This window comes from Lonchura striata, chromosome 37 (assembly GCF_050655825.1).
Source record: "Lonchura striata isolate lonStrDom1 chromosome 37, ASM5065582v1, whole genome shotgun sequence".
In the NCBI taxonomy this organism is placed as follows: Eukaryota; Metazoa; Chordata; class Aves; order Passeriformes; family Estrildidae; genus Lonchura; species Lonchura striata.
The window spans coordinates 14,640,518-14,668,049 of NC_140739.1; the positions used below are offsets into that span (position 1 = coordinate 14,640,518).

Below are 27,532 nucleotides of genomic sequence, written 5' to 3' on the forward strand. Positions count from 1 at the left end.
TCCCCAAATTCACCCCAATTTCACCCCAAATCTCTCCCCAAATCCACCCCAAATTCACCCCAATTTCACCCCAAATCCACCACAAATCCATCCCAAACCCATCCCAAATTCACCCAAAATTCATCCCAAATTCACCCCAACTTCATCCCAAATCCACCCCAAATCCATCCTAAATCCACCACAAATCCACCCCAATTTCACCCCAAATCCATCCCAAATCCACCCAAATTTCACCCCAAATACACCCCAATTTCACCCCAAATTCACCCAAATTTCTCCCCAAATTCACCCCAATTTCACCCCAAATCCATCCCAAATCCACCCCAAATCCATCCCAAATAAATGGAAACCCCAAATCCCTGGCACCCCCCAAATCCCAACCCCGACACACCTGGGGGAATTTTTTTGGGAATTTTTTTGGGAATTTCCCAGGAATTTTTTAGATTTTTTTCGGGATGTTTTTATTTTAAAGAAGTTCCCAGATAGTTTTTATGATTTTTTTTTTGGGTATTTTTATTTTTAGAATATTTTTTTGGGATTGCTTCATTTCGGGGATGCTCCCAGGAAATTTTTAGGATATTTTTCTAGAGTATTTTTAATTTTAGGGTTTATTTTGAGGGAGGAATCTTTATTTTTAGAATATTTTTTAGAGGGTTGTCTCATTTCAGGGAAGTTCCCAGGAATTCTTTAGGATATTTTTTTGGGGTATTGATATTTTTTGAGGGTATTTCTATTTTTAAGGGGTTTTTTTTAGGGCGTTTTTACTTTTAGGGTATTTTTTGGGGGTATTTTTATTTTTAGGGTATTTTTTGGGGGGTATTTTTATTTTTAAGCTATTTTTTTGGGATTGTTCCATTTCAGGGAATTTCCCAGGAATGTTTTAGGATATTTTTTGGGGGTATTTTCATTTTTAGGGTATTTTTTGGGGGATTGTTTAATTTCGGGGAAGCTCCCAAAAATGTTTAGGATATTTTTTGGGGTGTTTTTATTTTTAGGCTATTTTTTTTGGAGTATTTTTATTTTAAGGGCATTTTCTGGGGGGGTATTTTTATTTTTGGGGCATTTTTGGGGAGTATTTTTATTTTTAGGCTATTTTCTGGGGGATATTTTTATTTTTAAGCTATTTTTGGAGTATTTTTATTTTTAGGGCATTTTTTGGGGTGTTTTTATTTTTAGACTGTTTTTTGGGGGTATTTTTATTTTTAAGCTATTTTTTGGGAGTATTTTTATATTTAGGGCATTTTTTGAGGAGTATTTTTATTTTTTAGGGGGTTATTTTCGTATTTAGGCTATATTTTTTGAGGGCATTTTTACTTTTAAGCAATTTTTTGGGAGTATATTTATTTTTAGGATTTTTTTTTAGTATTTTTAATTTTACAGCATTTTCGGGGGGGTATTTTTATTTTTAGGCTATTTTTTGGGGAGTATTTTTACTTTTAAGCTATTTTTTGGAGTACTTTTATTTTTAGGATATTTTTTTGAGTATTTTCATATTTAGGGCATTTTTGGGGGGTATTTTCACTTTTAGGCTATTTTTTGGAGGTATTTTCATTTTTAGGCTATTTTGGGGGGGTTATTTTTCTTTTTAGGCTATTTTTGGGGATTATTTTTATTTTTAGGGCAATTTTTGAGGAGTATTTTTATTTTTAGGAGGGTTCTTTTCACTTTCAGCCTATTTTTTGGGGTGGTATTTTCACTTTTAGGCTATTTTTTGGGGTGATATTTTCATTTTTAGGCTATTTTTTCGCGGGTATTTTTATTTTTAGAGGGGTTCTTTTCACTTCCAGGCCATTTTTTGGGGTGATATTTTCATTTTTAGGCTATTTTTTGGGGGGTATTTTTATTTTTAGGAGGGTTCTTTTCACTTCCAGGCTATTTTTTGGGGTGATATTTTCATTTTTAGGCTATTTTTTCGCGGGTATTTTTATTTTTAACCTGGTTTTTTGGGATCGTTTCGTTTCGGGGGAGCTCCCATACAGTTTTTAGGCCATTTTTTTTGGGGTGTTTGTGTTTTTTGGGGGTCTCACCCTTGTTGGCCACCTCCCAGGCCACCTCGAAGAGCACCACGTTGTCGGGGGCGCCGGGACCCCCCCAGTCCTCCAGGCCCGGCAGGGAACTGACGGAGACGCTGCGGGCCAGCGGCATCTGGGCACCCCGAAACCGGCCTGGGGGGCACACGGGGGGCACGGGACCCCCAAAATCGGGATCGGCACCCCCGGAATGGGGAAGGGGACCCCCAAAAACGGGAATGGGACCCCCGGAATCGGGATCGGCACACCTGGAAACGGGAATGGGACCCCTGGAATGGAGAACGGGATCCCCGGAATGGGGATCGGGACCCCCGGAATGGGGAATGGCACCCCGAAACCGGCCTGGGGGGCACACGGGGGGCACGGCACCCCCAGAATCGGGATCAGCACCCCCGAAAACGGGAATGGGACCCCCAAAATCGGGATCAGCACCCCCGAAAACGGGAATGGGACCCCCGGAATCGGGATCGGCACCCCCGAAAACGGGAATGGGACCCCCGGAATGGGGAATGGCACCCCGAAACCGGCCTGGGGGGCACACGGGGGGCACGGCACCCCCAGAATCGGGATCAGCACCCCCGAAAACGGGAATGGGACCCCCAAAATCGGGATCAGCACCCCCGGAATGGGGATCGGGACCCCCAAAAACGGGAATGGGACCCCTGGAATGGGGATCGGGACCCCCGAAAACGGGAATGGGGAACGGGACCCCCGGAATGGGGAATGGCACCCCGAAACCGGCCTGGGGGGCACACGGGGGGCACGGCACCCCCAAAATCGGGATCAGCACCCCCGGAATGAGGAAGGGGACCCCTGGAATGGGGATCGGGACCCCCAAAAACGGGAATGGGGAAGGGGACCCCCAAAATGGGGAATGGGACCCCCTGAATGGGGAATGGGACCCCTGGAATGGGGATCGGCACCCCCAAAATCGGGATCGGCATCCCCGGAATGGGAACGGGACCCGCGAAATGGGGAATGGGACCCCCAAAATCGGGAACGGGAACCCCGAAATTGGGACGAGACCCCCGAAATCGGGATCGGCACCCCCAAAAATGAGAATGGGGAAGGGGACCCCCGAAATCGGGAACGGGACGCCCAGAATGGGGAACGGGACCCCCGGAATGGGGAACGGGACCCCCAAAACATCGGGGGAGCCCCCGGGCGTGTGGGGAAGGTGCAAAAGCCAAAATTGGGGGGGAAAAGCCAAAAATTGGGGTGGGAAACCCAAAAATGGCAGGGAACACAAAATTGGGGAGGTTGGAGGGAGGACCCCAAAATTTGGGGGGTTTGGGGTCACAGGGATGTCACGGCACCCCCAAAATTGGGATCGGCACCCCTGAAATCAGGAACGGGACCCCCGGAATGGGGAACGGGACCCCCAAAATACCGGGGAGACCCTGGTCCTGTGGGAAAGGTGCAAAGCCAAAATTGGGGGGGAAAAGCCAAAAAATTGGGGGCAAAACCCAAAAATTGGGGGGATTCTGGGGGGGAACCCCGAAATTTGGGGGGTTTGGGGTCACAGGGAGGTCACGGGACCTCCAAAACGAAATGGGGAATGGGACCCCCAAAATATCGGGGGAGCCCCCGGTCCCGTGGGGAAAGTGCAAAGCCAAAATTGGGGAGAAAAAGCCAAAAATGAAAAAGCCAAAAATTGGTGGAAAGCCAAAAATGGGGGGGGGGGGACACAAAAATTGGGGGGTTGTGGGGAGGACCCTAAAATTTGGGGGGTTGGGGGTCACAGAGAGTCATGGGAGCCCCAAAATTGGGATCGGGACCCCCAAAATATCGGGGGAGTCCCCAGCCCCCACCCATGACCCCAAACCCCCCAAAATCAACCCAAGATCCCCCCTCACCCATGGGACCCCCCCCATAACCCCACCCAGGACCCCTCCCCACCCATGGGACCCCCCCCTCAAAATACCCCATAACCCCACCCAGGACCCCTCCCCACCCATGGGACCCCCCCTCAAAATACCCCATAACCCCCCCCAGGAGCCCCCCTCACCCATGGGAGCCCCCCCCCATGACCCCAAAACCCCACCCAGAACCCCTCCCCACCCATGGGACCCCTCCCCAAATATCTCATAACCCACCCAGGACCCCCACCCATGACCCCAAAACCCCAACCAGGACCCACCCAGGACACCCACCAAGACCCCCCCCACCCATGGGACCCCCCCCAAAATCCCATGACCCCCCTCAGGACCCCCACCAAGACCCCCCCCCCCACCCATGGGACCCCCCCCAGGACCCCATAACCCCCCCAGGAACCCCCCCCACCCATGGGACCCCCTCCAGGACCCCATAACCCCCCCAGAACCCACACCACGAGCCCCCCCACCCATGGGACCCCCCCCAGGACCCCATAACCCCATCCAGGACCCCTACCAAGACCCCCCCCACCCATGGGACCCCCCCAGGACCCCATAACCCCCCCAGGACCCCCCCCACCCATGGGACCCCCCCCAAAATCCCATAACCCCCCCAGGACCCCCCCCCACGACCCCCCCCACCCATGGGACCCCCCCCAAAATCCCATAACCCCCCCAGGACCCCCCCAAAAGCCCCCTCAGCCCCTCCCAACCCCCCCCTCCCCCTCCAAAACCCCCCTTAGGGACCCCCCCCACCCATGGGTGCCCCCCCCGAACCCTCCGCGCCCCCCCCCCACCTCACGGGACCCCCCCCCAAGGGAGCCCCAAACTTCTCCAGCGGCTCCAGAACCCCCCCTGAACCCCCCCCGGGCAGGAGACCCCTCCTCAATTTTGGGGTGGGGGGGTCCCCCGGTCCCGGTGGGGGGGGGGTCCCACTGTGGCCGCCCCCCTCCCCTCACCTCCCCGCGCTCCCGCAGCTGATCGCGGACTGACCCCTCCCGCCCCCCGTCCCCGGGCCACGCCCCCTCCCCGCGCCGCGGCCACGCCCCCCGCCGCTGATTGGTGGAGACGCGGCCGAGCGGGAGGGGGACGGGAGGGAGGGGCGGCACGTGAGGGGGGGGCGGCTTAAAGGGGCAACGGCGCCTTAAAGGGGCAACGGCGCCTTAAAGCGGCCACGGGCGGGGGAGGGGATTTAGGGGATGGGGAGAGGGCTGGGTGTGGGGGGGGGGGCTCTAGGACAGGTTGTGGCGCGGTTATAGGGCAGGGTGTGGATACGGGGCGGGTTATGGGGCTGTGGGGCTGCTCCAGGGCTTGTGGGGTGGGTTGCAGCAGAGTTATGGGGTCATGGAAGGTCTGTGAGGCAAACCATGGGGCTGGGCGGCGTCTATGGGGCGGTTATGGGGCTTTCTGTGGGGTTCGGGGGCGGGCTATGGGGCTCAGGGTGCTGTGGGGCAGCTCACGGGGCAGTTACGGGGCAGTTCCGGCATCCACGGGGCAGTCACGGGGTCAAGGGCACGTTCGGAATTTTGGGGCCGCTTTTGGGGTTTTTAGGGCCGATTTCAGGACCGCTCCCCCCGCAAGGGGCCCTCCCGGCGGGGCGGGAGGACCGAGCGCCGCCGAGAGGCGCGGCCGGAGCGGCGCCGCTCCCGCCTCGGCCCCGCCCGCTTCCGGGTTCCCTGCGTCACTTCCGGCCGGGAGAGCGCGAGGCCAGCGCGGGAGCGGAGCGGCGGCGCCATGGCAACGGCGGTGGGGGAGGGGAGCGGGGGAACGGGGGGTCCTGAGGGGGTGGGGGGGTCTGGGGGGGTCCAGGGAGGGTTTGGGGGGGTCCTGGGGGTGTTTGAGGGGGTCCTGGGGGGGTGCGGGGGTCCTGAGGGGATCCTGGGGGGGTCCTGAGGGGGTGGGGGGGTCTGAGGGGATCCAGGGGATGTTTGGGGGGGTCCTGGGGGGGTGGGGGGGGTCTGAGGGGGTCCTGGGGGGGTTTGGGGGGGTCCTGGGGGTGTTTGAGGGGGGTCTGAGGGGATCCTGGGGGATGTTTGGGGGGGTCCTGAGGGGGTGCGGGGGTCTGAGGGGATCCTGGGGGGGGTCCTGAGGGGGTTTGGGGGGATCCCTGAGGGGTCTGAGGGGGTCCAGGGGATGTTTGGGGGGGTCCTGGGGGTCTTTGGGGGGGTCTTGGGGTGGTCCTGAGGGGGCTGAGGGGGTCCTGGCAGTCTGAGGGGATCCTGGGGTGTTTGGGAGGGTCCTGGGGGTATTTGAGGGGGTCCTGAGTGGATGGGGGGGGGTCTGAGGGGATCCTGGGGGGGTGCGGGGGTCCACGGGGGTATCCTGGGGGGGTCCTGAGGGGGTGAGGGGGTCCAGGGGGGTATCCTGGGGGATGTTTGGGGGGGGTCCTGAGGGGGTGGGGGGGGTCTGAGGGGGTCCTGAGGGGATCCTGGGGTGTCTGGGAGGGGGTCTTGAGGGGGTGCGGGGGTCTGAGGGGATCCTGGGGGGGTTTGGGGGGATCCTGGAGGGTCTGAGGGGGTCCTGGGGGGGTTCTGGGGGATGTTTGGGGGGTTTTGGGGTTGTTTGGGGGGGGTCCGGGGGGTGTTTGGGGGTGCCCGTGAGGGGATGGGGGAGTCCCGGATTCCCTGAGGGGATTCTGGGGGGGTCTCTGAGGGGATTTGGGGTGTCCTGAGAGGATGGGGGGGATCTAATTGGGCTTTGAAGGGAATTTGGGGAGTCTTGGGGGGTCCTGACCAGACAGGGAAGGGTTTGAGGGGGTCCTGGGGGTATTTGGGGGGGGTCCTGAGGGGTTGAAGGGCAGCTCTGTGGGAATGGGAGACCCCCAAAGTGACCCCAAGTTCCCTCCCAGACCCCCAAAGTTCCGGAGGTTCGGGATGTGACCCGGATCGAGCGCATCGGTGAGACAAAACCCCCTCATTTTGGGGGGGGGGGGGGGGGTTCTCCCCCTTTTTGGGGATCCCCACCTCATTTTAGGGCTGCAATCCCATTTTTTGGGGAGCTTTAAGTGGCGCTCAGTTGGTGGGGTGAGATCCCAAAATTGGGAAAAGGGGGTCAGAGAGACTCAGAAATTATGGGGATCACTCCCAAAGTTTTTGGGGGGGTTGAGGGGGTCCCCAAAATGGGAAGGGGACCCCTTGTGACCCCCCCAAATTCCTCCCCCAGGTGCCCACTCCCACATCCGCGGGCTGGGCTTGGATGATGCCCTGGAGCCGCGGCAGGTACGAGGATCGGGGAGCTTTGTACCTTTTTTGGGGGGGTCTGCGTCCCCGGAATTTGGGGGTTCAGCCCCTCTCCGTCCCCCCCAGGTGTCCCAGGGCATGGTGGGGCAGCTGTCAGCGCGCCGCGCCGCCGGCGTCATCCTGGAGATGATCAAAGAAGGGAAAATCGCCGGGCGCGCCGTGCTGATCGCCGGGCAGCCGGGCACGGGCAAAACGGCCATCGCCATGGGTGGGTGACCCCAAAAACCCCTAAAAACACCCCAAAATATCCCCAAATCCCACCCAAAAACTTTCCCAAATCCCACCCCGAAGCATCCCCAAAATATCCCCAAATCCCTGTGCTGATGGCCAGGCAGCCGGGCACGGGCAAATGGCCATCGCCATGGGTGGGTGACCCAAAAAACCCCTAAAAACACCCCAAAATATCCCCAAATCCCACCCAAAAACTTTCCCAAATCCCACCCCGAAGCATCCCCAAAATATCCACAAAATATCCCCAAATCCCTGTGCTGATGGCCAGGCAGCCGGGCACGGGCAAATGGCCATTGCTATGGATGGGTGACCCAAAAAACTCCAAAATATCCCCAAATCCCACCCAAAAAAACCCTAAATCCTACCCAAATTCCACCCTAAGAATTCTTAAATTTCACCCAAAAACGTCCCCAAAACGTCCCCACCCAGAAACATCCCTAAATTCCTCCAAATCCTTGTCCAAGCCCCCAAATTCCCCTCCACCCGCTCCCAATCCCCCTCCAACCCCCCCAAATCCCCCTCCAACCCCCCCAAATCCCCCTCCAAGCCCCCCAAATCCCCTTCCAACCCCCCCAAATCCCCCTCCAAGCCCCCCAAATCCCCTTCCAACCCCCCCAAATCCCCCTCCAAGCTCCCCAAATCCCCCTCCAACCCCCCTAAACCCCCCCAAATCCCACTCCCAACTATCCCTAAACTCCCCCAAATCCCCCTCCAAGCCCCACAACCCACCTCCAAGCCCCCCAAATCCCCCTCCAAGCCCCCCAAATCCCCCTCCAAGCCCCCCATACCCTCCTCCTAGGCCCCCAAATCCCCCTCCAAGCCCCCCAAACCCCCCTCCAAGCCCCCCAAACCCCCCTCCTAGGCCCCCAAATCCCCCTCCAAGCCCCCCAAATCCCCCTCCAAGCCCCCCAAACCCCCCTCCAAGACCCCACACCCCCGTTTTCCCCCGCAGGCATGGCGCAGGCGCTGGGCCCCGACACGCCCTTCACGGCCATCGCGGGCAGCGAGATCTTCTCGCTGGAGATGTCGCGCACCGAGGCGCTGACCCAGGCCTTCCGCCGCTCCATCGGCGTTCGCATCAAGTACGGCCCCTTTCAGGGGGTCCCATCCCAGATTTGGGGGTCCCACCTCGTTTTTTGGGGTCCCCACTCCTCTTTTTGTTCTTCCTTCTGGATGTTTGTCTTATCTGTTTCAAGTTCTGTTTGGTTTTATCTCTGGTTTCGGGGCACTCTGTCAGATTTTGGGGTGGGGTCTCGAATTTTGAGGTCCCCACCCCAATTTTGGGAACCCCAGCTGCCCCATCCACCTCAATTTCAGGGTTCCCACCTGCCCCATCCACCCCAATTTTGGGATCCCCAGCTGCCCCATCCACCCCAATTTCGGGGTTCCCACCTGCCCCATCCACCCCAATTTTGGGGTCCTCAGCTGCCCCGTTTTTTTTGCTCAATGTCTTATTTTTTCTTACCTTTTTTTTTCCTTTCCACTCTAAGCTTTCTTGTTGGCTTTCTTTTCACTTTCATTCTTTCCATTTAATTTTGAGTTTTCTCATAATTTTGGGGTTCCCGTCCTAATTTAGGTGTTTTCTCCAAAATCTTAATCAATTTCAGAATCTCCCACTAAATTCCAAAATCTGCCCCCTCATTTTCAGTCCCCCCACCACATTTTGTGCTTCCCGCTCCCCATTTTCCTGTTTTGAGCTCAATTTCATCTCTTTTCCCCCTGTTTTGGGGTCCAACACCCCAATTTTGAGGTTCCTTCCCAAAATTTGGGATTCTATCTCAAGTTTGGGGTCCTCCTGCCCCATTTTGGGATTCCCATATCCTGTTCTGCTACTCTGCACCCCCCAAATTTCACTCTCCACCCCGATTTTGGGGTTACTCCACCCCATTTAAATGTCCCAACACCTAAATTTTGGGGTTCCCCTCTCATTTTTGGGGTGTTCCTCCCTTTTTTTTGCATTACAGGGAGGAGACCGAGATCATCGAGGGGGAGGTGGTGGAAATCCAGATCGACCGCCCGGCCACCGGCACGGTGAGGGGGGACCCCAAAACCTTCTTTGTGGCCCCAAAATCCTCTTTTTGCCCCCAAAATCCCATCAGGGCACCCCAAAATCCCCTCAAGGACCCCCCCAAATTTTCCTCTTCCTCACAGGGGACCAAAGTGGGGAAGCTGACGCTGAAAACGACAGAAATGGAGACCATTTACGATTTGGGGGCGAAGATGATCGAGGCTCTGAGCAAGGAGAAGGTGCAGGCAGGGTGAGTGGGGGTCCCCCAAATTGGGGGGACCTCAAAATTTGAGGGACACCCAGAAATCGGGGTGGGGATCACAGAATTTGGGGGGTGGGGGCTGGAATTGGGGTGGGAGATGATTTAGGAGAGGGGGGTAAAGAGATGGAGGAGCTGAGCAAGGAGAAGTGGGGTGAGTGGGGGGACCCCAAAATGAGGGTGAGGGGCCCTGGAATTGGGGTGGGGACCCTGAAATCTGGGGGGAAAAAGAGTGGGAAACATGAGGGGAGAAAATGGTGGGAACTGTGAGGGGAAAAAAGGGTGGGAAATGTGAGGGGAGAAAAAGCGGGAAACGTGAGGGGAAAAAATGGCGGGAACTGTGAGGGGAAAAAGAGCGGGAAATGTCAAGGGAGAAAATGGCTGGAAATGTGAGGGGAGAAAATGGTGGGAAACGTGAGGGGAAAAAAGGGTGGGAAATGTGAGGGGAGAAAATGGCGGGAAACGTGAGGGGAAAAAATGGCGGGAAACGTGAGGGGAAAAAAGGGCGGGAAATGTGAGGGGAAAAAGAGCGGGAAATGTGAGGGGAGAAAATGGCGGGAAATGTGAGGGGGAAAAAGGGCGGGAAATGTGAGGGGAGAAAATGGCGAGAATTGTGAGGGGAAAAAGAGCAGGAAATGTGAGGGGAGAAAATGGCGAGAATCGTGAGGGGAAAAAGGGCAGGAAATGTGAGGGAAAAAAGAGCGGGAAATGTCAAGGGAGAAAATGGTGGGAAACGTGAGGGGAGAAAATGGCGGGAAACGCCAGGGGAAAAAGGGCAGAAAACGTGAGAAGTGAAAAAATACCAAAATACCCCATTTTCCTCCCTAGGGATGTCATCACAATCGACAAAGCCACAGGGAAGATCTCAAAGCTGGGACGCTCCTTCACCCGAGCACGGGACTACGACGCCATGGGGGCACAGGTGAGGTTTTTGGGGGTTTTCTGGGGGGTGCAGTGGGGGTTTTGGGGTGGCTCTGACCTCCTGAATTCTCCCCCTCCCCAGACGAAATTTGTGCAGTGCCCTGACGGGGAGCTGCAGAAGCGGCGCGAGGTCGTTCACACGGTGTCGCTGCACGAGATCGATGTCATCAACTCCCGCACCCAGGGATTCCTCGCTCTGTTCTCGGGTACCCTCAGACCCCAAAACTGACCCCAAAATCCTCCACACTGTCCTCACCCAGCTCAGGGCTTCCTTGTTCTCTTCTTGACCATCCCCAGACTCCCAAAACTGCTCCTGGCGCCCCCATACTGCATCTGATCCACCCCAGGGGTTCTGAGCCCTTTTTTGGGTACTCTCAGACCCCCAAACTGCACCTGGGACCCCCCAAAACAACCCCTGACCTCCCCAAATCCCAAATCCAGGTGACACAGGTGAGATCAAGCCAGAGGTGCGGGAGCAGATCAACGCCAAAGTGGCCGAGTGGCGTGAGGAGGGCAAGGCTGAGGTCATCCCTGGGGTAAGCCCTGATCCCCCAAAACCTTCCTGGGCACCCCCAAAACTCCATTGGGGATCACCAAGAGCACCAAAACCCCCTTGAGGATCACCAAGAGCCTCCCCAAAACCCCCCAGGTGTTGTTCATCGATGAGGTTCACATGTTGGACATCGAGAGCTTCTCCTTCCTCAACCGCGCCCTGGAGAGCGACATGGCGCCCGTGCTGATCATGGCCACGAACCGCGGCATCACCAGGTAGCTGAGCACACCTGGGCAACACCTGGGCACCCCCAAACCTCAGGTGAACCCCCTCATCTCCACGTGTCCCTCAGGATTCGAGGCACTGCCCACCGCAGCCCCCACGGGCTCCCGTTGGATCTGCTGGACCGGCTGCTGATCATCGCCACGGCCCCATACGGCGACAAGGAGACACGGCAGATCCTCAAAATCCGGTGGGACACCCCGAAAATACACCTGGGCACCCCTAAATCCTCCTTGACACAGCCCAAACCACACCCTGACACACCTGGGCACCCCAAAAAGAATCATCACAGCTTTTATGGGGAGAAAGAGACCCAGAAGATCTTCAAAATAGGGTGGGAACACCAAAAATCATCTATGACACCCCCAAAATCAACCTGAACTCTGAAACCCACCTGGACACCAAAAATGCCCTGAATCTTAAACATGGCTGATGTTCCTCAACACACTTGGGGCGCCCAATAATCCTCTGCAGGTTATCCCCAAAATCCTTGTCACCCCAAAAGCCTCCTGGGGTGCCCCATAATTCTTTTCAGGTGTCACTTTACTCCCTCAGAGTCCCCTCAGACACCTCAAAACCTCCTCTGGGACAGCCCTAATCCCCACAAGTTGCCCCCCAACCCCTTAAGGACACCCCAGTTGCCAACCTGGGTCCTCATCATCCCCCCTGGGTACCCCATAACCCCGTTGGGGTGCCCCCAGGCCCTTTTTGGGTCCCCCCTACCCCTTTTTAGGGGATCCCTCGGCCATTTTGGGGTTCCCCTGACTGGTTTGGGGGCGCAGGTGTGAGGAGGAGGACGTGGAGATGACGGAGGACGCGTATGCGGTGCTGACCCGCATCGGGCTGGAGACGTCGCTGCGCTACGCCATGCAGCTCATCACCGCCGCCAGCCTGGTGGCCAGGAAACGCAAGGTGGGCACCCCAAATCCTGAGGACACCCCAAAATCTGGGGAATGGGATCCAAAAACTGGTGTCAGGAGGTGGTGTGGGAGCCCAAATTTATGGGGCAGCATTGAGGGGCTTAGACACGAGGTGCTGAGGGAGGTTTGGGGGTCTCTGGGGGAGGTTTGTGGTGACATGGGAGGAGTGGGAGGGTCAGTGTGGATTTGGGGTGCTCCTGATGGTTTGGGTCAGACATGAGGTTTGGGGAAAGGGTGGGAAATGTGAGGGGAGAATAGGGAGGGAAACATGAGGGGAAAAAAGGGCGGGAAACATGAGGTGAGAAAAGGGCGGGAATTGTGGGGGGAAAAAGAGCGGGAAACGTGATGGGAGAAAAGAGCTGGAATCATGAGGGGAAAAAGAGTGGGAAATGTGAGGGGGGGAAAAGAGCGGGAATTGTGAGGGGAGAAAAGGGTGGGAATCATGAGGGGGAAAAGAGCAGGAAAGATGAGGGGAGAAAAAGGAAACGTGAAGGGAGAAAAGGGCAGAAAACATGAGGGGGAAACATGAGGGGAAAAAGCAGGAAACGGGAGAAACAAGCAGGAAACTTGGGGGGAAAGTGGGAAACATGAGGGGAGAAAATGGCAGGAAATATGAGGGGGAAAAAGGAAACGTGAGGGGAGAAAAGGGTGGGAAGTATGAGGGGGAAAGGGGTTTAGAAGGGGAAAACGGGTGGGAAATGTGAGGGGAGAAAAGGGCAGGAAACGTGAGGGGAGAAAATGGTGGGAAACATGAGGGGAAAAAAAGGAAACATGAGAGGGGAGAAAATGGCGGGAAACGGGAAAAGGGTAGAAGAGGGAAATGGATGGGAAAGGTGAGGGGAGAAAAAGAAGGAAATGTGAGGGGAAAAGGGTGGGAAATGTGACGGGGGGAAAAAAGGAAACATGAGGGGAGGAAAGGGCGGGAAACATGAGGAGAGGAAAAAAGGCAGGAAATGTGAGGGGGAAAAGAATGACAAGCTGGAAAAGAGAGTGGGAAGTGTGAGGTGAAATATTCTGGGTTGCTGCTGATGTTGGTGTCCTGGCAGGGCGCGGAGGTGGGCGTGGAGGACATCAAACGAGTTTATTCCCTGTTCCTGGACGAGTCGCGCTCCACGCAGTACATGAGGGAGTACCAGGAGGCTTTTCTGTTCAACGAGCTCCGTGAGCCTCTGGGGACACTGGGGGGGACACCTGGGGGTCTCCAAAACAAGGGTGGGTAACGTGGTGCAACATGGAGGGGGAGCAGGGAGGTGTAAAAACAGGAGAAAATTGTGGTAAACGGCCAAAAATTAGGGGATAGGGAGTGGAAATGAATTAATGGAAATGAAGTGGAAGGAATGAAGGAAAAATCAAGAGATTTGGGCAAAACAGGAGGAGAAAAATGGTAAAAATTGATGGAATTTTGGTAAAAAAAAAAAAAAAGGTAAAAATGGATGGGAAAATCAGGACAAAAAGGGGCAAAAATGTAGCAAATGGGGCAAAATGTGAGAAATGTAGTAAAAAATGGGGAAATTGTGTACATGAGGGAGAAAGAGATAGAAGTTAAGGAATTGGGGCAAACAGAGCAAGTTGAGTAAGAGCGGGTTAAAAATCAGAATTAAACGCAAAACTAAGAACTATGGGAGAAAGGAGGAAACTTGGGCAAAAATAAGGGGAGAAATTGGCCAGGAATTGGATAAAAAGGGGAGAGATAGGGAAAAAATTGGTTGCAAAGCAGTGAAATTGGGAGAAATTGGTGAAAATTAGGAAAATCACATAAAAATAGCCAAGTTAATAAAATTATGGGATTGAGACAAAAATAAGTGGAAATGGGATGGAAATCAGATAAAATGGGAAAAAAAGGAACTGGGGTAAAGGGGTAAACTGGGGATTTGGGGACACTGACCCAGCCCATCTCCCCGTTCTCTCCACAGAGGGTGAATCCATGGAAACGCCGTGACCCCCCCGCTGCCCCTTCCCCACTTTGTACAATAAATCTGATTTAGAGCCAAAAATCTCCCAAAAATTAGGGGAGGAGCAGTGCCTTTATTTGGGGGTTCAGTGGGGGTCTTCATCCATCGCTGAACTGGAAGAAGAGGCGCCTTCGTTGGGGGTCTGGGGGGTCCCCAAAATGGGGCACAAAGGGGATCTGGAGAATTTGGGAGAAGCCTTCGGAGAGGTCGGGAGCCACAAATTGTTTCCTAAAGGGGAGGAAATGGGGGAAAATCACCTGGATTTGGGTAAAGTGGGAGGAGCAACAGCTCCAGATGGGGGAAAATGCAGCAAAAATGGGACAAATCCACCCAAGATAGGAGAAAAAAGGGGAGAAAGAGGAAAAGGTAAAAGCGCATCCAAAATGAGAAAGAATAGAATAGGGGAGAACCCCCAATACTGGGAAAAAGGCAAAAATAGGGAAAATGGAACAAAAATGAGTAATGGGGCTAAATAATGGGGAAAAAAGCAAAAAAACCCAAACCAGCCCCAAATTCCCCCCACCCCCCCAAAGCCTCTCTAAATCATCCCTACAGAGCTCCCAAAACACTTCAGATGCCCCAAAATTCCTCTCAGATCTCCCAAATCCCCTCCAGATCTTTCCCCAGGGATCCCCAAAACGCTTCAGTTCCCCCAAAATTCTCCCTGGGTCCCCCCAGACACACCCAAATCACTCCAGACCCCCCCAAACCCAGTCCCCTCTCACTTGTAGCTGAACAGAACAGCGTCAGTGACGGGGACGTGGCCACTCTGCGTCATATCCCGGAACTATTTTGGGGTGAAAACCCAAAGAAAAGGGTTCAGGGAGTGCTGAGGGTTCATCCTCACCCTCGGGAGGAGGATCAGGACCCCCTCAGCCCCTCCTCACCCTGCAGTTGTGCCGCGCCAGCTCCAGGCTCGCCGTGAACTGGAGGCACCGACACGGCACCGCAGCCTCCCGGGCGCAGGACACGAACCTGGGGGAGCAGGGCGGGTCAGGGGGGTGCCCAAAACCCCAGGAAGTGTCCCAGTGCCCTCCCAGTGCCATCCCAGTGCCATCCCAGTGCCCAGACTGGCCTTTGCCGCGATTCAGGGTCAGGGTTGGTGTTGTCGACGACGACGGCGCGGCCCCGAGCCAGGGCGGCCGAGCAGGCAGAGACACAGCGCTGCCACGAGCCCAGAGTGTCCTGGGGATGACCAGTGGTGACACTGAGGTCACTCTGGGCTCAAGGCACAGACACAGCGCTGCCACGAGCCCAGTGTGTCCTGGGGGTGACACTGAGGTCACTCTGGGCTCCAGGCACAGACACAGCATGGCCACGAGCCCAGCGTGTCCTGGGGATGACCAGTGGTGACACTGAGGTCACTCTGGGCTCAAGGCACAGACACAGCGTGGCCACGAGCCCAGCGTGTCCTGAGGGTGACCAGTGGTGACACTGAGGTCACTCTGGGCTCAAGGCACAGACACAGCATGGCCACGAGCCCAGCGTGTCCTGAGGGTAACCAGTGGTGACACTGAGGTCACTCTGGGCTCAAGGCACAGACACAGCGCTGCCACAAGCCCAGCGTGTCCTGAGGGTGACACTGAGGTCACTCTGGGCTCAGCAGGCACAGACACAGCGCTGCCACGAGCCCAGCATGTCCTGGGGATGACACTGAGGTCACTCTGGGCTCAAGGCACAGACACAGCGCTGCCACGAGCCCAGAGTGTCCTGGGGATGACCAGTGGTGACACTGAGGTCACTCTGGGCTCAAGGCACAGACACAGCATGGCCACGAGCCCAGCGTGTCCTGGGGATGACCAGGGGTGACAGTGAGGTCACTCTGGGCTCAAGGCACAGACACAGCGTGGCCACGAGCCCAACACGTCCTGGAGATCACACAATAACTCACCCTGTTCACATATTCATATCCAGCCGGGATCAGGTGCCGCTTCACGAAAGTGGATTTGCCGGCTGAGAGGAAAAATTTTTCCTTTTTCCTCTCACATTTCCCACAGTTTCCAACCCTTGTTTCCCCTCTCATGTTTCCCCTTCTACCCTCTCACATTTCCCATCTTTTTTTCTCCCCTCACATTTCCTGCCTTTTTCCCCCCTCACGTTTCCCGCTGTTTCTCCCCTCACGTTTCCCGCTCTTTTTCCCCTCACGTTTCCCGCTCTTTTTCCCTCACGTTTCCCGCTCTTTTTTCCCTCACGTTTCCCGCTCTTTTTTCCCCCTCACGTTTCCCGCTCTTTTTCCCTCACGTTTCCCGCTCTTTTTCCCTCACGTTTCCCGCTCTTTTTCCCCTCACGTTTCCCGCTCTTTTTCCCCTCACGTTTCCCGCTCTTTTTTCCCCCTCACGTTTCCCGCTCTTTTTTCCCTCACGTTTCCCACTCTTTTTTCCCCCTCACGTTTCCTGCCCTTTTCTTCCCTCACATTTCCCATTTTTTTCCCCTCATGTTTCCTGTCCTTTTCTCCCCTCACTTTTTCCATCCTTTTCTCCCCTCACTTTTCCCGCTCTTTTCTCCCCTCACATTTCCCATTCTTTTTCCCCCTCACTTTTCCTGTCCTTTTCTCCCATTTCCTGCCCTTTTCTCCCTCACGTTTCCCACTCTTTTTTCCCCCCATGTTTCCTGTCCTTTTCTCCCCTCATGTTTCCCACTCTTTTTATCCCTCACATTTCCTGCTCTTTTCTCCCCCGTCACATTTTCCACTCTTCTCCCCTCACATTTCTCATTCTTTTTCCCCCCTCACATTTTCTATCCTTTTCTCCCCTCACTGTTCCCACCATTTTCTCCCTTCACAGTTCCCGCTCTTTTCTCCCCACACACTTCCCACCCTTTTGCCCTTCATGTTTCCCGCCATTTTCCTTCCTCTTTTTGCCCATTAGGGTTCGGAACCAGAGCTGACTCAGCGGCCGTGCAGGGCTCAGCAGCCAGTGCAGCGGTCAGTGCAGTGGTCAGTGCAGCGGTCAGTGGTTGGTGCAGCAGTCAGTGCAGTGGTCAGTGTAGTGGTGAGTTCAGTGGTCAGTGCAGTGGTCAGTGCAGTGGTCAGCAGCCAGTGCAGCGATCAGTGGTCAGTGCAGCAGCCAGTGCAGCGGTCAGTGCAGTGGTCAGCAGCCAGTGCAGTGGTCAGTGCAGCGGTCAGTGGCCGTGCAGGGCTCAGTGGCCGGCGCAGTGGTCAGTGCAGTGGTCAGTGCAGCAGTCAGTGCAGCGGTCAATGCAGCAGTCAGTGGCTGTGCAAGGCTCAGTGGCCAGTGCAGCGGTCAGTGCAGCGGTCAGTGGCTGTGCAAGGCTCAGTGGTCAGTGCAGCGGTCAGTGCAGCGGTCAGTGGCTGTGCAAGGCTCAGTGGCCAGTGCAGCGGTCAGTGCAGTGGTCAGTGCAGCAGTCAGTGCAGCGGTCAATGCAGCGGTCAGTGGCTGTGCAAGGCTCAGTGGCCAGTGCAGTGGTCAGTGCAGCGGTCAGTGGCTGTGCAAGGCTCAGTGGCCAGTGCAGCAGTCAGTGCAGCGGTCAGTGCAGCGGTCAGCAGCCGGCGCAGTGGTCAGTGCAGTGGTCAATGCAGCAGTCAGTGGCTGTGCAAGGCTCAGTGCCCAGTGCAGCGGTCAGTGCAGCGGTCAGTGCAGCGGTCAGCAGCCGTGCAGGGCTCAGCTCAGTGGTCACTCACCGCCAGGGAAGCCGACGGTCAGCAGCACCTCCGGGCTGTCCGACACCAGCTCGGCCTCGGGCAGCTCCTGGGGAGCTTTGTCCAGGTCACGCTGCGGACAAAGGTCAAAGGTCAGGATTGGGGACAGGCTCGGGGGCTGCTCTTGGGGTCAGTGGTCATTTATGGGGTCACTGGTCATTTTTGGGGTCAGTGATCATTTATGGGGTCAGCGTTATTTATGGGGTCAGTGGTCATTTGGGGTCAACGGTCATTTTTGGGGTCAATGGTCATTTTTGGGGTCAGTGGTCATTTTTGGGGTCAGTGTTATTTATGGTGTCAGTGGTCATTTTATGGGGTCAGTGGTCATTTTTGGGGTCAGTGTTATTTATGGTGTCAGTGGTCATTTTATGGGGTCAGTGGTCATTTTTGGGGTCAGTGTTATTTATGGTGTCAGTGGTCATTTTATGGGGTCAGTGGTCATTTTTGGGGTCAGTGTTATTTATGGTGTCAGTGGTCATTTTATGGGGTCAGTGGTCATTTATGGGGTCAGTATTATTTACGGGGTCAGTGGTCATTTATGGGGTCAGTATTATTTATGGGGTCAATGGTCATTTATGGGGTCAGCGATCATTTGGGGTCAGTGGTCATTTTTCAGGTCAGTAGTCATTTATGGGGTCAGTGTTATTAATGGTGTCAGTGGTCATTTTTGGGGTCAGCAGTCATTTTTGGGGTCAGTGGTCATTTTTGGGGTCAGCGGTCACTCACGGGGTCGAAGGCCGGGAGGTCAAAGGGTGCTGGGGCCCAGCCCAGGAACTTTTCCTCAGGAGTCAGGAAGCGCAGCCCCGCGTTGAGAGCAAACTGGGAACACTGGGATCAACTGGGGGAACTGGGGGGCAAATGGGAGGGACTGGGGGTTGAACTGGGAACACTGGGATCAACTGGGGGGGTGAACTGGGAACACTGGGATCAACTGGGGGAACTGGGGGGAAAATGGGAGGGACTGGGGGTTGAACTGGGGGCACTGGGGGCAACTGGGGGGGTGAACTGGGAACACTGGGATTAACTGGGGAGGTGAACTGGGAAACACTGGGATCAACTGGTGGGCAAATGGGAGGGACTGGGATCAACTGGGGGAACTGGGGGGCAAACGGGAGGGACTGGGGGGGTGAACTGGGAACACTGGGATCAACTGGGGGGCAAATGGGAGGGACTGGGGGGGTGAACTGGGGGAACTGGAGGGCAAAAGGAAGGGACTGGGGGGGTGAACTGGGGGCAACTGGGGACACTGGGGTCAACTGGGGGAACTGGGGGGTGACTGGGGGGGTGAACTGGGAACACTGGGATCAACTGGGTAAACTGGGGGGTGACTGGGGGGGTGAACTGGGAACACTGGGATCAACTGGGGGAACTGGAGGGCAAATGGGAGGGACTGGGGGGGTGAACTGGGAACACTGGGATCAACTGGGGGAACTGGAGGGCAAATGGGAGGGACTGGGGGGGTGAACTGGGAACACTGGGATCAACTGGGGGAACTGGAGGGCAAATGGGAGGGACTGGGGGGGTGAACTGGGAACACTGGGATCAACTGGGGGAACTGGAGGGCAAATGGGAGGGACTGGGGGGGTGAACTGGGAACACTGGGATCAACTGGGGGAACTGGAGGGCAAATGGGAGGGACTGGGGGGGTGAACTGGGGGCAACTGGGGACACTGGGGTCAACTGGGGGAACTGGGGGGTGACTGGGGGAGTGAACTGGGGGCACTGGGATCAACTGGGGGGCAAATGGGAGGGACTGGTGGGGATGAACTGGGGGCAACTGGGAGGGACTGGGGGGACACAGAAGAGCCCAGGGTCATGAACTGGGGGTACTGAGAGGGGCACAGGGTGGAGCTGTCAGGGATTTGGGGGTGTCAGGGGGGATTTGGGGGTGTCAGGGGGGATTTGGGGGTGTCAGGGGGGATTTGGGGGTGCCAGGGAGGATTTGGGGGTGTCAGGGGGGATTTGGGGGTGCCTGGTGGGATTTGGGGGTGTCAGGGGGGATTTGGGGGTGCCAGGGGGGATTTGGGGGTGCCTGGTGGGATTTGGGGGTGTCAGGGGGGATTTGGGGGTGCCTGGTGGGATTTGGGGGTGTCAGGGGGGATTTGGGGTGCAGGGGGGGATTTGGGGGTGTCAGGGGGGATTTGGGGATGCCTGGTGGGATTTGGGGGTGCCGGGGGGGATTTGGGGGTTCCGGGGGGACGCCACGGGATTCTGGAGGGTCCCGGGGAGTTTGGGGGGGTCCCCAGGCAGGTTTTGGGGTCCCACCAAGCGGTCGCTGCAGGAGAAATCCTTTTTCTTCCGCCCCGGGGCCCAGTTCGGGGGGCGTCCGGCAGCATCTGGGGGGGAAATGAGAGGTTGGGGAGGTGCTGGGACCCCAAAAATGCACCCAGAACCCCAACACCCCTCCCTGAACCCCCAAATGCCCCAAGGACCCCCCAAAATACACCCAGGAACCCCCCTCCCCCCACCCAGTGCCCCATCTGAGCATCCCAATGCCACTGTAGTGTCCCCAAAACTCCCCAGGACCCCCAAAACATCCCCAAAATTCCCCCAGGACCCCCAAAACTTCCCCAAAATTCTCCCAGGACCCCCAAAACATCCCCAAAACCCCCAAGAACCCACAAAACTTCCCCAAAATTCCCCCAGGACCCCCAAACTCCCCCAGAATTCTCCCAGGACCCCCAAAATATCCCCAAAACCCCCAAGAACCCCCAAAACTTCCTCAAAATTCCCCCAGGCCCCCCAAAACTTCCCCAAAGTTCCCCCAGGACCCCTCACATGCTCACCCCCCACGTAGAAGCTGTCGGGCACCGACACCGTCACGTCCCCGTTCGCCTGCGGGACCCAAACCAGTGAGCCCAGTTCACACCAGTTCACACCAGTTCACACCAGTGACCCCTCTGACCCCCCCACAACAGCTCCCAGTGCCCCCTCCTCAGTTCCCAACAACCTCCCAGTAACTCCCAGTCCTCCCAACACCCTCCCAGTCCCTCCCAGTGCCCCCCAGTCCCTCCCAGCACCCTCCCAGTCCCTCCCAGTAACTCCCAGTCCTCCCAACACCCTCCCAGTCCCTCCCAGTGCTCCCAGTCCCCTCCCAGTTCCTCCCAGCACCCTCCCAGTCCCCTCCCAGTCCCTCCCAGCACCCTCCCAGCACCCTCCCAGTCCCTCCCAGTCCCCTCCCAGCACCCTCCCAGCACCCTCCCAGTCCCCTCCCAGCACCCTCCCAGTCCCTCCCAGTCCCCTCCAGTCCCTTCCAGCACCCTCCCAGTCTCTCCCAGTCCCCCCAGTCCCCCCAGTCCCACCTTCTCACACAGGTGGTCCCACATTCCCAGCACTGGTTTCCTGTAAATCCCCGGCCCCGTGGCCACCAACACCTGAATTGAGGTTGGGGGGAGCATCAAACACCTCAGGGAGGGAACTCTGGACCCTCGAGGGGGGATCCCCGAGTTTGGGGGGGGGTCCCAGGGGGGTTTGGGGGTCCCCCAGACCTGCAGGGGCACCCCGAGCTGCTGCGACACCGCCTCCACCTTGGCCTGGAACAGCTCCGGGCGCAGGCGGCCCCGGGAGATGCCCAGCTGGTTGGTGAACACCACGAGCTGGGGAGGGGGCAAAAAAATGGGGTTTGGGGGGATTCTGGGGGGGTCTTGAGGGGTTTATGAGGGTCTGAGGGGGACTTTAGGGGGGTTGGAGGAGCCTCTGAGGGGTTTGGGGGGGCTTTGGGGGCTCAGTGGGGTCTTGGGGAGGAACCTGGGGGGTCTTTAGGGGGTTTGGAGGAGCCTCTGAGGGGTTTGGGGGAGCTTTGGGGGTTCAGTGGGGTCTTGGGGAGGAACCTGGGGGGTCTTTAGGGGGTTTGGAGGAGCCTCTGAGGGGTTTGGGGGGGCTTTGGGGGTTCAGTGGGGTCTTGGGGAGGAACCTGGGGGGGCTTTAGGGGGTTTGGAGGAGTCCCTGAGAGATTTGGGGGGGCTTTGGGGGCTCAGTGGGGTCTTGGGGAGGAACCTGGGGGGGCTTTAGGGGGTCTGGAGGGGTGTGGGGGCTCTTGGGGGGGCTTTAGGAGCTCAGGGGGTCTTGGGGAAGAACCTGGGGGGTCTTTAGGGGGGTCTGGAGGAGCCCTGAGGGGTTTGGGGGAGCTTTGGGGGCTCAGTGGGGTCTTGGGGAGGAACCTGAGGGGTCCCCAAGACATCTGGGGGAGCTTTAGGGGGCTCTGGAGGGGTTTGGAGGAGCCCTGAGGGGTTTGGGGGGGCTTTGGGGGCTCAAGGGGGTCTTGTGGGATTTGGGGCGGGGGTCTTAAAGGGTTTGGGGTGTCCTGAAGTGATTTGGGGTCCCAAGGTGTGGAATTTTGGGGAGGGGGTCTCACCTTGTACCCCTCATCCTGCAGCTGTTTCAGCTTCTTGGGGATCTGAGGATACAAAATCCTGTGCGGGCAGGGAGAAAATGAAATAAAAAGCGAGTGGGACCCCAAAAACATCCCCAAGACCCCCCCAAAAAACGCCCCCCGCTCACCTCCAGTCGTCGGGGCTGGTGGGAAACACCTTCCCCGAGCGGGTGGTGATGAGGGTCCCGTCCAGGTCGAACCCCGCAATCTGGGGGGGTCCCCAAAAAACAGGAGGGGTCAGGGACAGTGGGGACCCCCCCGGGAACCCCAAATCCCAACCCAGACCCCCCCCCCCACGAATTCTGGGGGGTTTTCACCCACTTGAAGGGGTTGTTTGGGGGTCTTTGTGAGGGAAAAAGGGGTGCTTTGAGATTTGGGGGGGCTGAGGGGTCCTGGGAGGGGATTTGGGGGGATCTGAGGGGTCCCGGGAGGGGATTTGGGGGGTCTGAGAATGTTTGAGGGGTCCTGGGATGGGATTTGAGGGGTCTGAGTGCATTGAGGGATCTTGGGGTGGGATTTGGGGGGTCTGAGGGGTCCTGGGAGGGGAACTGCGGGGTCTGAGTGCATTGAGGGGTCTTGGGGTGGGATTTGGGGGGCTCTGAGTAATCCTGGGGTGGGATTTGGGGGGGTCTGAGGGGTCTTGTGGTGGGATCTGGGGAGTCTGAGCGGTTCTGGGGTGGGATTTGGGGGGGTCTGAGGGGTCTTGTGGTGGGATCTGGGGAGTCTGAGGGGTTCTGGGGTGGGATTTGGGGGCTCTGAGGTGTCTGGAGTGCGATTTGGGGAGATTTTGGGGGGCTCAGGGGTTTGTGGGCTGAAGTTTGGGGAGCCCCATTGGGGTTGGGGGTTTGAGGGGGGAATTTGGGGGGGGTCTCTGAAATGGGGAGGGGGGGGGGGCTGGGCACAGGACCCCCAAATCCCTCCCCCCAAAATCCCCCCCCTCCACCCCGTACCTTCGTGCTGGGCCGGAGCCCTGAGGGGGTGAAGATGAGGAGGGGTCCCAGTTTCTGCCACCCCCCCCGGGAGGGGCTTTGGGGGTCTCTGCGGGCCGGGGGGGGCTCCTCGGGGGGGCTGGCGGGGCGTTTTTTGGGGTGGGGGGTCCCCTCGAAGTGCAGCACCAGGGGGTACCTCCCGTTCACCAGCAGCAGCGTCTGACCAGGGGCGAGGGTCCCGCAGCCCCCCCGGCCCAGCACCGAGCCCCCCACCGAGCTGGGGTTCACCCCGCGCTGGGGAGGGAAGGGTTAAAGACCCCTCCCCAAAAAAACCCACCCCAAAATCCCATAAATCCCACCCCAAAAAACTGGGGTTCACCCCGCGCTGGGGAGGGAAGGGTTAAAGAAAGACCCCTCCCCAAAAAAAACCCACCCCAAAATCCCATAAATCCCACCCCAAAAAAAATGGGCTTCACATCGTGCTGGGGAGGGAAGGGTTAAAGAAAGACCCCTCCCCAAAAAACCCACCCCGAAATGAGCCCCAAAATCCCATAAATCCCCCCCAGGACCCCTCAAAACCCCTCCAAGCACCCCCCAAAACCCCCCAAGGACCCCCCAAATCCCTCCCAGGACCCCCCAAAACTCCTCCAAGCACCCCCAAAACCCCTCTAGGACCCCCCAGATCCCCCCAGGACCCCCCAAAACCCCTTTAAGCACCCCCAAAATCCCACCAAGACCACCCAAAACCCCCCAGGACCCCCCAAAACCCCTCCCAGGGCCCCCTAACCCCACCCAGGATCCCCCAATCCGCCCCAGGTCCCCCAAAATCCACCCCAAGACCCCCCAAAACCCTCCCCAGGACCCCCCAAATCCCCCCCAGGACCCTCCAAAACCCCCCAGGACTCCCCAAATCCCTCCCAGGACCCCCCAAAACTCCTCCAAGCACCCCCAAAACCCCTCTAGGACCCCCCCAAATCCCCCCAGGACCCCCCAAAACCCCTTTAAGCATCCCCAAAATCCCACTAAGACCACCCAAAAACCCCCAGGACCCCCCAAAACCCCTCCCAGGACCCCCTAACCCCACCCAGGATCCCCCAATCCCCCCCAGGTCCCCCAAAATCCACCCCAGGACCCTCCAAAACCCCCCAGGACCCCCCAAAACCCTCTTAGGACCCCCCAAAACCCCCCCAGGTCCCCCCACCTGTGTGACCCGGGCCGTGCCCTCGGCGTAGTTGGCCACGATCTCCACTGTGGGGAGGGGGCAGATTTGGGGATCCCCCCTGAGCCCCCCAAAATTCGGGGAGGGGGAACCCACAAAAGTGTCCCCAGAGCCTGGAGGGGGGTTTGGGGGGGATTTGGGGGGTCCTGAAGGTGAAATTTGGGGGTTCTGAGAATGAAATTTGGGGGTTTTGGGGGTGAATTTGGGGATTCTGGGGGGGGTGAATATTTAGAGGTCTTAGGGGGAAACTTTGGGGGTCTTGGGAGTTGAATTTGGGGGTCCTGAGGGGGAAATTTGGGGATTATGGGGTGAAATTTGGGGGTTCTGGGGGTGAAATTTGGGGATCACATGGGCTGCAACTTGAGAGTCTTTGGGAAAAATTTGGGGATCACGGGGGTGAAACTTGGGGGTCCTGGGGGTGAATTTGGGGGTCCCAGAGGGTGAATTTGAGAGTCCTGGGGGGAGAATTTGGGGGGTGAATTTTGGGGTCTTGGGGGGAGAATTTGGGCGGTGAATTTTGGGGTCCTGACGGGGAATTTGGGGCACCTGGGGGGTGAATATTTACAGGTCCTGGGGGAGAATTTGGAAGTGAATTTGAGAGTTCCGAAGGTGAATTTGGGGGTCCTGGGAGGTGAATTTGGAGGTGAATTTGGGGGTCCTGGGGCGGGAATATTTGGGGGTCCTGAGAGTGAATTTGGGGGTCCTGGGGCAGGAAACGTGGGGGTTCTGATGGTAAATTTTGGAGCCCTGGGGGAGGAATATTTGGGGGTCCTGAGGGTAAATTTGCAGGGTGAATTTGGGGGTCCTGGGAGGTGAATTTGGGGCTCCCGTGGGCAGAGGGCACGGCGGGTCCTGGGAGGGTCCTGAGGGGGTCCTGGGGGGTCTTGAGGGGGTCCTGGGGGGATTCTCAGGGGGTCCCGGGAGGGGAGGTCCCAGGGGGTCTCTGAGGGGGTCCCGGGGGGTCTTGAGGGGGTCTTGAGGAGGTCCTGGGGGGGATTCTCAGGGGGTCTCGGGGGGGAAGATCCCGGGAGGGTCCTGAGGGGGTCCCGGGGGATCCGTGGGGGTTCTGAGGGGATTCTCAGGGGGTCCCGGGAGGGGAGGCTCCCGGGGGGGCTCTGAGTGGATCCCGGGGGGTCTTGAGGGGGTCCCGGGGAGGTTCTGAGGGGGTCCCGCTGGCTCTGAGGGGGTCCCGGTTCGGGCTCGGGTCCCGGGAGGTCCCGGGGGGGTTCCCCGCACCCACCCTGCTGCCGGGAGCACTTGCGGTCGGTGACGCCGGTGAGCGGCCCGCGGCCCAGCAGCACGGGCTGCCCGTCGGGCAGCGGCACGGGCCCGGCCAGGCCGCGCAGCTCGGCCCGCATGGCGGCGGCGGGACCCGAACCGGCACCGGGACCCGAACCGGCACCGGGACCCGAACCGGGAGCGGCGCCGGAGCCGCCCCGGCCCCGCCGCCTCCTCCCGGCGCCGTGACGTCACTTCCGCCACGCAGCCCCGCCCCTTTGCTCCGTTCCCGCCTTTTTTTGCCCTTGCACGCTGCAAAGCCACGCCCCTTTGTTCCTAAGACACGCCCCTTTATTTCTAAGCCACGCCCCCTCAGGGCCGCGCCTCTTTTGGCGCCTGCGAGGCGACTTCCGGTGCTGCTACGCCGCCGCTTCCGGTGGGTGGAGTGGCATCGCGCCCCCTGGCGGTGGAGGACTGGGTGGGTCCTCCAAGGGTGGGTGGGAGAATGGGAGGGGACTGGGATGGACTGGGAGGGACTGGGATGGACTGGGAGGGGTTTGAGGGGCACTGGGAGGGGTTTGGGGGTCGCTGGGAGGCACTGGGAGGGGACTGGGAGAGGTTTGGGGGTCACTGGGAAGGACTGGTTTGGACTGGGAGGGGTTTGAGTGGCACTGGGAGGGGTTTGGGGGTCGCTGGGAGGGGACTGGGAGGGGCTGGGAGAGGTCTGGGGGGCACTGGGATGGACTGGGAGGAACTGGGAGGGGTTTGAGGGGCACTGGGAGGGACTGGTTAGGACTGGGAGGGGTTTGGGGGGCACTGGGAGGGACTGAGAGGGGCTGGGAGAGGTCTGGGGGGGACTGGGAGGGGTTTGGGGGCACTGGGAGGGACTGGGAGGGGCTGGGAGAGGTCTGGGGGGGACTGGGAGGGGTTTGGGGGCACTGGGAGGGGTTTGAGGGGCACTGGGAGGGACTGGTTTGGACTGGGAGGGGTTTGGGGGTCACTGGGATGGACTGGGAGGAACTGGGAGAGGTCTAGGGGGGACTGGGAGGGGTTTGGGGGGCACTGGGAGGGACTGGGAGGGGTTTGGGGGTCACTGGGAGGGGTTTGAGGGGACTGGGAGGGGTCGGGGGGGTCACTGGGAGGGGACTGGTTCGGACTGGAAGAGGCTACCTGAGGGGTCACCCCTCCCCACCCCAAGCTGGGACCCCAAAATACAAACCTGCTGACTCAGCATGACCCCCCCGTGACCCCCCCGTGACCCCCCCGTGACCCCCCCACGACCCCCGCTGTGCCACCAAGTGTCACCTTTATTGCCGGGGTGGGGATGGGGGGGTCAGCAGGGGTGGCCTCGGTGGCCTCGGTGGCCTCGGTGTCCCCCGTGGGTCCCGAGGTGGCCTCGGTGTCCCCATGGAGCTCTTGTACCCCTCCCCCCACCCCCCCAGTTTGGCTCTGTTCGCCCCAGTTCATCCCAGTGCCCCCCCCCCAGTTCGTTGTGGTGCACCCCCAGTTCATCCAGGTGCACCCCCAGTTTATCCCAGTGACCCCCAGTTTGCTCTGGTGCACTCCCAGTTCATCCCAGTTCATCCAGGTGCACCCCCAGTTCATCCCAGGGCTCCCCAGTTTGTTCTGGTGCACCCCCAGTTCATTATGGTGCACTCCCAGTTCATCCCAGTTCATCCCAGTGTGCCCCAGTTTGCCCTGGTGCACTCCCAGTTCATCCAGGTGCGATCCCAGTTCATTCCAGTGCGCCCCAGTTTGCTCTGGTGCATTCCCAGTTCATCCTGGTGCACTCCCAGTCCATGCTGGTGCATTCCCAGATTGTCACAGTGTCCCCCAGTTTGTTCTGGTGCACTCCCAGTTCATCCTCACTCGTTCCAGTTCATCCAGGTGCACTCCCAGTCCATCCCAGTCCATCCAGGTGCACTCC

At 58.2% G+C, this 27,532-nt stretch overlaps 3 protein-coding genes across 7 annotated transcripts in view; 1 reads left to right on the forward strand and 2 right to left on the reverse strand.

Annotated features, from left to right (window-relative positions):
* Positions 1 to 5,568, reverse strand: part of GYS1 (glycogen synthase 1) — a 31,736-nt gene extending 26,168 nt beyond the window's left edge. Inside the window, exons 1-2 of one of the 2 annotated variants that reach the window (XM_085565818.1) lie at positions 5,365 to 5,568; positions 2,028 to 2,165 (exon numbers count right to left, since the gene is read on the reverse strand). In XM_085565818.1, the coding sequence (XP_085421944.1) occupies positions 2,028 to 2,145 (118 nt within the window). In that variant the 5' untranslated portion in view covers positions 2,146 to 2,165; positions 5,365 to 5,568. Of the gene's footprint in view, positions 1 to 2,027; positions 2,166 to 4,863; positions 4,974 to 5,364 lie in introns of those variants that run through there. The other variant, XM_077789863.2, reaches the window with a different exon arrangement.
* Positions 5,569 to 5,587: 19 nt separating this feature from the next.
* On the forward strand, positions 5,588 to 14,251 carry RUVBL2 (RuvB like AAA ATPase 2). 2 transcript variants are annotated; one of them, XM_077789864.2, is made up of 15 exons: positions 5,588 to 5,650; positions 6,753 to 6,801; positions 7,067 to 7,122; positions 7,210 to 7,351; positions 8,327 to 8,456; positions 9,339 to 9,405; positions 9,526 to 9,632; positions 10,470 to 10,563; positions 10,645 to 10,768; positions 11,004 to 11,098; positions 11,212 to 11,330; positions 11,408 to 11,527; positions 12,120 to 12,249; positions 13,304 to 13,418; positions 14,171 to 14,251. In XM_077789864.2, exons 1-15 carry the CDS (start codon positions 5,639 to 5,641, stop codon positions 14,194 to 14,196), a joined length of 1,386 nt encoding a protein of 461 aa, XP_077645990.1. In that variant the 5' UTR covers positions 5,588 to 5,638; the 3' UTR covers positions 14,197 to 14,251. The 2 variants fall into 2 exon arrangements, with proteins under 2 accessions (XP_077645990.1, XP_077645991.1); XM_077789865.1 differs by lacking the exons at positions 5,588 to 5,650; positions 6,753 to 6,801; positions 7,067 to 7,122; positions 7,210 to 7,351 and adding an exon at positions 7,497 to 7,508.
* Positions 14,252 to 14,262: 11 nt separating this feature from the next.
* PNKP (polynucleotide kinase 3'-phosphatase) lies at positions 14,263 to 25,831 on the reverse strand. Of its 3 annotated transcripts, XM_085565830.1 has the most exons (16): positions 25,628 to 25,831; positions 24,370 to 24,416; positions 23,190 to 23,462; positions 22,368 to 22,447; positions 22,222 to 22,279; positions 21,356 to 21,463; positions 21,170 to 21,241; positions 20,654 to 20,702; positions 20,133 to 20,203; positions 18,594 to 18,686; positions 17,850 to 17,940; positions 16,101 to 16,162; positions 15,285 to 15,394; positions 15,097 to 15,184; positions 14,935 to 14,996; positions 14,263 to 14,437 (listed from the first exon to the last, which is right to left on the reverse strand). In XM_085565830.1, exons 1-16 carry the CDS (start codon positions 25,743 to 25,745, stop codon positions 14,308 to 14,310), a joined length of 1,512 nt encoding a protein of 503 aa, XP_085421956.1. In that variant the 5' UTR covers positions 25,746 to 25,831; the 3' UTR covers positions 14,263 to 14,307. The 3 variants fall into 3 exon arrangements, with proteins under 3 accessions (XP_085421956.1, XP_085421958.1, XP_085421959.1); XM_085565832.1 differs by lacking the exon at positions 15,285 to 15,394; XM_085565833.1 differs by lacking the exons at positions 14,263 to 14,437; positions 14,935 to 14,996; positions 15,097 to 15,184; positions 15,285 to 15,394 and adding an exon at positions 15,854 to 15,919.
* Between the last annotated feature and the right edge of the window lie 1,701 nt (positions 25,832 to 27,532).

Coding starts and splice junctions, on each gene's coding strand:
- PNKP (XM_085565830.1), bottom strand. CDS start 25,745: ATGCGGGCCGAGCTGCGCGGCCTGGCCGGGCCCGTGCCGCTGCCCGAC. Junction 22,448..23,189: donor GGCTCCGGCCCAGCACGAAG/GTACGGGGTGGA, acceptor GGACCCCCCCAG/ATTGCGGGGTTCGACCTGGA. Junction 16,163..17,849: donor GACCGTCGGCTTCCCTGGCG/GTGAGTGACCAC, acceptor TTTTCCTCTCAG/CCGGCAAATCCACTTTCGTG.
- RUVBL2 (XM_077789864.2), top strand. Junction 9,406..9,525: donor ACCGCCCGGCCACCGGCACG/GTGAGGGGGGAC, acceptor TCTTCCTCACAG/GGGACCAAAGTGGGGAAGCT. Junction 13,419..14,170: donor TTTTCTGTTCAACGAGCTCC/GTGAGCCTCTGG, acceptor TTCTCTCCACAG/AGGGTGAATCCATGGAAACG.